This window comes from Giraffa tippelskirchi, chromosome X (genome assembly GCF_054371585.1).
Source record: "Giraffa tippelskirchi isolate mGirTip1 chromosome X, T2T-mGirTip1v1.2.pri, whole genome shotgun sequence".
NCBI classification, from domain to species: Eukaryota; Metazoa; Chordata; class Mammalia; order Artiodactyla; family Giraffidae; genus Giraffa; species Giraffa tippelskirchi.
Genome location: NC_137289.1, coordinates 54,714,406 through 54,722,867, shown reverse-complemented (window position 1 = coordinate 54,722,867; position 8,462 = coordinate 54,714,406). Strand labels below are relative to the sequence as shown.

Genomic DNA, 8,462 nt, shown 5'->3' with positions numbered 1-8,462 from the left:
AAGCCAATGTGTAAATAATTTCTACAGCACCCATTAAAGAGGTTCACCCAGTCTCTGCCTGTGTGTACCTTTCCTTTAAAAGGCTGCTGATCCCAGCCGTGATAGGGAAAACAGTCTGTCCTGCTGCCTCTTGGCAATTTTGCCTCTGGTCCTTATTCTGCCTGCTGAAAAGACACATTTCCTAGCACAAACACAGACCCTACCAGCTCTGACCATCCTTTTCCTCTCTTGTTATAGCTGAAAGATGTGACAGCAAAGCAATCATTCAAAGTTCCATCCTTATCATTTTTCACTTTGTTCTTTTTGGCCTTGGTTTTGTACATCAGCTTTGAAACGATCACCCCAGGGCTAATGCCTGGCGTTAATGAGTAACTAAGAACACTCTACTTTTGCAATAGAGGAGGGCACATTATAAAAATGGAAAGATTTTGCTTTCTGAGATATGCAAGTGGCTTCTTGGGCATGTACTGTAAGTACTTTTTTCCTCTTTTGGAACTTTGAGCATTTCTGTCAGCAAGTCAGAATTCCAAATAATGATGAGCTTCAGATTGTTAATTCTAGAGGCCAAGGTCTAAGTGTGATCATCTGATAATTGACCCCCTACTAGCCTCTGTGACTTTTTCAGAAAAAGGACTTTGGTGACAACGTGGAGATTGGAAAGAGTGGTAGAAGTAGGGGTATTGGATTAGGAGAGATTGAAGGCTATGTGACTTGCTAGGAGATGGTGAAAGAGTTTGAGGGATTCCCTCGTGGCTCAGATGGTAAAGCGTCTGCCTACAATGTGGGAGACCCGGGTTTGATCCCTGGGTAAGGAAGATCCCCTGGAGAAGGAAATGGCAACCCACTCCAGTACTCCTGCTTGGAAAATCCCATGGACAGAGGAGCCTGGTAGGCTACAGTCCACAGGGTCACAAAGAGTCGGGCACGACTGAGCGACTTGTCAATCAATGGTGAAATAGTTTAGGCTTTCCAGGTAGCACAGTGGTCGTTTAGTCCATTAACTGAGGCAGTGGCAGTAGAAAGGGAGAGAAAGGAACAGTTTTGAGAGGTATTTAGAAGGTACCACTCATAGGGCATCATAATTCATTAGATGTGGGGGATGAGAATGAAGAAGCCCCTAAGATGACTCCCAGGTTTCTGGCATGGGAGCCTCAGTAGATAGTGATATGGAATGAAGATGAAGGAGCAGCCTTGAGGGTCTAGGAGATGATGTGTTTACATTAGGAAACAGATTTCCAAATTGAAACTGAGGTATGTGTGGAACATTCTAGTGGACACATGCAGTAGGCAGCTGGACAAATTACTGAGAATATAGAACACTGTAATACAGTATGTAGTTTTGTGCTATGGCAGTTTAGTTCCTGGAAGTGGATAAGATCACTCAGGAAGAAAATAGAGGACTATTTCTTTCTTCATATCACTCCTGTCCATGGTCATTGGATTCCACAGCTGACTCCCTTACTCTGCTGTCTTGTACTCTTTCAGGCTCAGAGAATCTTACATCTTATTTTCTGATTGCTGCTCTGATAATTAAAAATATAATGTGAATGAATATAAGAATAATAGTGTTTAGATGTATTGCAACTTAGAAATGACTGTATTATACTGATGATGACAGAGATCTGAAATGCAAAAAGTTGCACTTTCATTTTCCTGTTATTTAGAAATATTCCTATACTTTCCATATGTTGCATGAATGTATTAATTTCAGCTCATGATTGTGTACATGGCTCCATAAACTACCACCCTTCCATTCCAACTAAACATACTTTTCTTGTGAAAATTATTTCCCCCCCTTTTTTTCTGGCCACACAGCATGGCATGCAGGATATTAGTTCCCTTGTCAGCGATCAAATCTGTGCCCCTTGCAGTGGAAGGGTGTTCTAACCACTGAACCACAATGGAAATCCCTTCTTTAGTCTTTTATTCAAAGAAAAGTAAAAACTTTCTCTTATCTCACCTCTCATAGATTTTATCTTAAGAAAAATGCCAAAATAAAAAAAATCTAAAATTCTTATATATTAATATAAAAAATAATGTAAGCAGAAGAGTGCTAATGTTATCTAAAGATTCTTTTCACTCCAAAAGGTTGCCTCTAGTTCAAATAAAAAGTAATTCAATTTCCACAAATTCAGTTTACTCCCAGAATTTTCATATGTCACTATTACATCTGAATGACAATCCTTGCCACTATTTCTGTGGCCCCAGGAACCTATTTCCTGCTCCTATTAGATGTGTCATTAGTTTTTCAGGGGAGAAAAGCCTCCCCGTAGGCCTTGGTGAGCACACCATTAAATATTTTCTACTGTTTTACTAATCACGATGCGTGATTATTACATGTTTCTGGCTTAGAGTTTTCATCCAGCTAAGATTCCCCAATGGTTTTCTCACCTCATCTCTTATAGATTACCTTCCTTCCAAAATGCCACTGTTCTTCTCTCTGGTTCTCTTGATACTTGGGCTTCATTGTGCACCACCTAACAGCTGTGAAGGCAAAATAACCTCCTGCCTTTCCCCCCAACAAAATGCTACTCTCTATAAGATGTCATCTATCAATGCTGACTTTGCATTCAACCTGTACCGGAGGTTCACTGTGGAGACTCCAGATCAGAACATCTTCTTTTCCCCTGTGAGCATCTCTGCAGGATTGGCCATGCTCTCCCTTGGGGCCTGCTCCAGCACCCAAACTCAAATCCTGGAAAGCTTGGGGTTCAACCTTACAGATACCCCAATGGCAGAGATCCAGCAGGGCTTCCAGCACCTGATCTGTTCACTGAATTTTCCAAAGAAGGAGCTGGAATTACAGATGGGAAATGCCCTTTTCATTGGGAAGCAGCTGAAACCACTGGCAAAGTTCTTGGATGATGTCAAGAACCTCTATGAGACTGAAGTCTTTTCTACCGACTTCTCCAATGTTTCTGCAGCCCAGCAGGAGATCAATAGTCATGTGGAGAGGCAAACCAAAGGGAAAATTGTGGGCCTCATCCAAGACCTCAAACCAAACACCATCACGGTCCTGGTGAACTATCTTTGCTTTAAAGGTAAGGTTCTAAGATGTCAATTTCTAGTTCATTGTTCCAGTAATTTGATGGGGCACTGGAGGGAGCTCATGGTGTCTTCTCACTGCCATTGGTGGGTGTCTCTCATACTGCAGAGACCTGTTCCACTGGATATAGCCATGTGTAATTTTGGATATTCCCGGAGGGACACATAGCTCTGTGGATGAAACCAGGAAATCTCTAGGGAGAGGGAACATTCAGAGAGATGAGGAGTTATAATGGTTTGAACACCCTGCTCACATCTAGCTAAAGGATCATGGTTTCCAAAAGATTTGATGAGGTGAGACAAGCTTGCACTTGGCAGGTAAACAGAATTAGTTTTAAATCTTATTGTGACCCTCACTTGCTGTTCATTCTTGGGCATGTTACATAAAGACTTCTATCACGTACTATGTACCCACTATATACTAAGCTCCGTGCTACATGTGTGGTTGACACACATTGTCTCATCTAATCTTCACAGTTAATAGATTTCAGAGCTGGTATTCCCACCCAGGTTTGTCTGATTCTAAAGCTGGTTCTTGTAACAACAAGAATCATGTGACTCTTTTCTGAAGGTGCTGTGCCCAAATGATTTCTCCTGGTTCTACAGCACATGTCAGCCATGTTTGGTGGAAGAGTGAACGATTCTTGGCCACAAATCACACACTTGTAGACGGATAAAACGGCAGAACAGATCTGTTGTCTCATTTCATCCTGTGTGTTGGATGTGCTTATACCTTTTTACGGAAGAGGAAACTGTGGCTCTGATGGGTTTAGTGTAAGTATAGTGATTTTGAACACAGACGGAACATCTGTTGAACATGGAGTCCAATAGCCCTGGGTGTGACTCCTAGCTCTGCCACCAGCTACCTGGGAGACCATGTAAAGTCACTGTCTCTCCCTGATCCTCAGTTACTCATTTGTAAAACTGGTTGACAGAAGTTACCTACCTCTGTGGTGGTATTCATTACTAGATTAGATGACTGATGGAGAGGTTCACATTGGCACTAATTCAGGTTTAAAACAAACTCTCTCCTCTTTGTATTTTAAGCCCAGTGGGCAAATCCTTTTGATCCATCCAAGACAGAAGAGGGTTCCAGCTTCTTAGTGGACAAGACCACAACGGTGCAAGTGCCCATGATGCACCAGATGGAACAATACTATCACCTGGTGGATACAGAGCTGAACTGCACAGTGCTGCAAATGGACTACAGCAAGAATGCTCTGGCACTCTTTGTCCTTCCCAAAGAGGGTCAGATGGAGTGGGTGGAAGGGGCCATGTCATCTAAAACATTGAAGAAGTGGAACCGCTTACTGCGGAAGGGGTAAACATCTTAGATGATGTGAAAAGTGGAGGGTGGGCATAAGACTAAGTTCAGAAGAAACCCAGAGGCAGGAGAAACACTCTGAACCACTTAAGAGCTGTGTGATGACCACTAAAGTATAGTGAAGAGATCCTCTTTGCCAATCCCTTTGCTGGGTACTTTACATACATTATTTCATCTACATTCATCAATAAACCTGCAAAGGAGATAATATTATAAGAATCTTTCAAATGAAGAAGTTGGGACTAGAAAAATGAAATGAACTATACAAAGTCAGCCAGCTAGTAAAAATGATGCTTTCCCAGAGTCCAGCTGGAGCTTGGGGGATGGGTAAGATATTGATAGATGTTCCATACTGGGCTAGAAGTGTTAGATGGAAATCCATGAAATTCCCCTGCTATTACCAATTGATATTAATGCCATTGACATCCCTACTTTTGTGAATATCCCTAGAGATGTTTGTTTTTTATCATAAGTGGGTCACATCTTCCAACTTCCATTGCTGCAGTCCCAAATGGGCTGAACCAGAGAGCATTCCTTCTAGGATAACTTCTGAGGTTTTGGTATCATGTGTTGACCTGCATAGTAGTGGTTATCAATACCTAGGGAAGGAACAGAGTCCAAGACCATACCAAGGAGACAGAAAGGGAGGGAATCATGAGCTTGGTGTTCTAATAGCCATATGTTCCCTCTTCTTTTCTCCACAGGTGGATTGACTTATTTGTTCCAAAGTTTTCCATTTCTGCCACATATGACCTTGGAGACATCCTTCTGAAGATGGGCATCCAGGATGCTTTTGCTGACAATGCTGATTTTTCTGGACTTACAAAGGACAATGGTCTTAAAGTTTCCAATGTAAGTTGATAAAGTCCTTTAATATATGAGATGTAAGGGCCATTGACAAGCAGTTAATTCAGATCTCTCATTTTATCAGTGATGATTCTGAAGCCTTTAGAGGCAGAATAACTCTTCCTAGGCCAGATTTATTCCAGGGTCATTCTCATTACCTCCAAAACAAGTCATTGTAACATTTACTTCCATCCTTGACTTTCATGTTCTAAAATGATTCTGATGGAAGGACTTAATCATCAGAATTGACTCTGATGGGATACAGTTCTTGAGGAGGTGGCAGGGGCAGGAGAAAGCTTAATAAACGACTTCTACAGTCAGAAAGCCATGAATAAAAGGTGGTCCCTTGACAGCAAGTTCTAAAATCAGCAGAGATTCATTAACTACACTTAGACTAGTGTCTTTCATATTCAAGCACCATCAACACAGTATAGCAAAGGGGTAGCCCATCCTTCCTTCTACTTCCCTACTTCTAAACTGTTTCAAAGTCATTTCCTGTTTTTTCAGGGGATCAGCAGTGTTTGTTCTCCCCCAACAGGTTGCCCACAAGGCTATGTTTTACATTGGTGAAAAGGGAACTGAAGCCATTCCTGAAGTCAGATTCCCGAATCAGCCTGAGACAACTCTTCTTCATCCTATCATCCAATTTGATAGATCTTTCCTGTTGTTGATATTGGAGAAAAACACTAGGAGTATTCTCTTTCTAGGGAAAATTGTGGACCCAATGGAAGTGTAGTTGGGAAAAAGGCTATTGGCTAATTTCATGTGCTTATTGCAATGGGAAATAAATAAATAGTATAGCCTGATGCGATCAATATGGGCTTGGACATGATTTCCTTTGTGCAGGGGTGGAGGCTGGACCCTAAGCGAACTGCACTGGGTATGAAAGAGGCCACTCTTGTGTTCAAATAGTCAGTGAGTGGCTCAGTATCCAAAGCACAGGAAGGCTCCATGTCAATGTGTTCTTCTTTGTCAGAACATCCACCCCCATCCCAATGAGTTAGCTCCAAGGAATTTTACTGGGATGACAAATGCCCTGTCTTCTGCCTTCTTGGCAAATAGTTGAAATGAAGGTCAGGTCCTCATACCCCATGATTCCGATAAAAAGTACAACGAATATTAAGCAGCATAAATGCAGTGGATTATATATAAACTTCTCAACCTCCTTTTCCCCACCTAATCCAAATTGTTCTCTGTGTTCTTGCCAGAACTGCCACTGGTAGCCTGTAAAAAGATGTTTTCACTACAGGGCTGAGTCACCGACTGAGAGCTTCTGGTAGGGATGTAGCGTTTGTGACCTAACAAGCATGGTACAAAAAAGCAAGAGAGACAAAGGTGAATTTCACTGTACAACCCACCTTGCCCCTAAAAAAAGTTTTCTTATTGCTAATTTATACGCTTGGAGAGGAGAAGGAAAGTGATTCATTCATATTATAACTCATAGCCCTTCCTTTTCTGTATTCTAATCAGACCCCTTTCTAAAAGTTGTACCCCTGTCCCACTTGCTCAAGTATAAATCTCCTGGTTAGTTTTACTGAAGTTTGATACCTTCCTGTTCTCAGATGCTTCAGCAACTTCCCCTTGTCTGTTCATGTTCTTCTACCCCCATCTACTAAACTAGGCTTCATCTCAGACAATATGTATTCAAAGCCCCAGTATTAGAATTCAGTACACACAAATAGTACAGTGTCTGTCAATGATTTGCTATATGAAATTCTAGCTCTAAGGTGCAATTCTTCAATGACACGGAAATAATAACAAGTGCATAAATGCTTTTGCAAATATTGAACTTTCAGGTTGAAATAATTATATATGTTTAGAAAAGTATATAGCCCACAAGCATTCTAGTGTTTTATTAGACAATTTGGATGGAGGTTTGCTTACTCCTGGTATAGCTTACATTTTGGTTTTATGGATAATAAGTTGGAAGTCCAGACAGGAAAGGTGATTTATAAGACAGAAAAATCATTGCTAACATGCAGTTTGGTTTCACTGATGTTACATTACGATTTTGGCTTTGCTGCTTATATTGTTTTGTGATCTTGGACAAGGTATTTAAACCCTTCACTTTGTTTTCCTCATCTTTAAAATGGGAACACTGATGATATCCATGTCATCAGGATTTTGTGAACATTCCTGCTATAATACATGTAATGTTCTCATCACAGAGCCAGACATCTGATAAGGAAAGTGTTAGTTGCTCAGTTGTGTCCAACTCTTTGCGACTCCATGGACTGTAGCCTGCCAGGATCCTCTGTCCATGGAACTCTCCAGGCAAGAATACTGGAGTGGGTTGCCATGCCCTCCTCCAGGGGATCTTCCTGACCCAGGAATTGAACTTGAGCCTCTTACATCTCCTGCATTGGCAGGTGGGTTCTTTGCCACTAGTGCCACCTGGGAAGCTCAGATATTTGATAAAAAGCCTTATAAATATTAATTGTTATTCCTGTTGGTCAATATTAGCCAGTAACTTAGGGCCAGAGCCAAGATTATAGTGTGGGTCTCCTAATTTGCAGATATGTTTTCTAGCTCAGGCCCTACCTCCAGAGACCTGAGTAAATGCCATACATTTCCCTCTCTAAACCTCCCCAAATGAGTTCAATCAGAAATATCAGTTTCTCCAGTTGTAAGCTGGGAATTATGAAGACACTATCTTTCTAGCAGTTCATGTATCTTATTAGAGAATAAATCTCATTTAATCACTTATTCTTGTAGCTGGATCATGAAGGATGGTCACTATTTACCTTATAAGTCTCAGTTTATTCTAGCAAACCAGGACTAAAACATAAATTCCTCAATTTCATAAGGGTTAATCATAAAATACCTATACCAATATATCATTTAGCAGTAAAAGTTCACAGCAGAATTTTTACTAAATTGGGAAAAAAGGCAAGTACTTTATCATTGTTCTTATTAAACATTACCCGGGAGGTCCCAGTGAATACAGCAAGACAAGAAAAATAAATACACATTATTTAAAATGGAGCAGAAAGGAGAAAAAAAAATCTCTGCACAGAAAAACCCAATAAAAATCTATGATTAAACTCTTAGAACAAAAGGGAGAAAACTTGCAGGGGGACAAGGTACAAAAGAGTAGTGGCATAGATTGTATGAAGTTAATTAACTCTTTTTTCCTTTCTCCATTGTAATAGAATCATAGACACAAGTCTTCCCTCATATATTACATTTCTTAGCCTTTCTTACAATTAAAGGTGCCCATGAGACTAGTTCTCATCAATGGAATATG

At 40.8% G+C, this 8,462-nt stretch overlaps 1 protein-coding gene across 1 annotated transcript; it reads left to right on the top strand.

Moving 5' to 3' along the window:
* Positions 1–386: 386 nt before the first annotated feature.
* On the top strand, positions 387–6,030 carry SERPINA7 (serpin family A member 7). Its single transcript, XM_081565347.1, has 5 exons — positions 387–469; positions 2,406–3,041; positions 4,093–4,366; positions 5,074–5,221; positions 5,754–6,030. Exons 1-5 carry the CDS (start codon positions 418–420, stop codon positions 5,949–5,951), a joined length of 1,308 nt encoding a protein of 435 aa, XP_081421473.1. The 5' UTR covers positions 387–417; the 3' UTR covers positions 5,952–6,030.
* Positions 6,031–8,462: the final 2,432 nt, after the last annotated feature.

What these genes read in the sequence shown, in the direction of transcription:
- SERPINA7 (XM_081565347.1), top strand. Translation starts at nt 418, where the DNA reads ATGGAAAGATTTTGCTTTCTGAGATATGCAAGTGGCTTCTTGGGCATG. An exon ending in TGGCTTCTTGGGCATGTACT is followed by an intron (nt 470 to 2,405) that starts GTAAGTACTTTT and finishes CATCTCTTATAG; the next exon opens with ATTACCTTCCTTCCAAAATG. An exon ending in GAACTATCTTTGCTTTAAAG is followed by an intron (nt 3,042 to 4,092) that starts GTAAGGTTCTAA and finishes TTGTATTTTAAG; the next exon opens with CCCAGTGGGCAAATCCTTTT.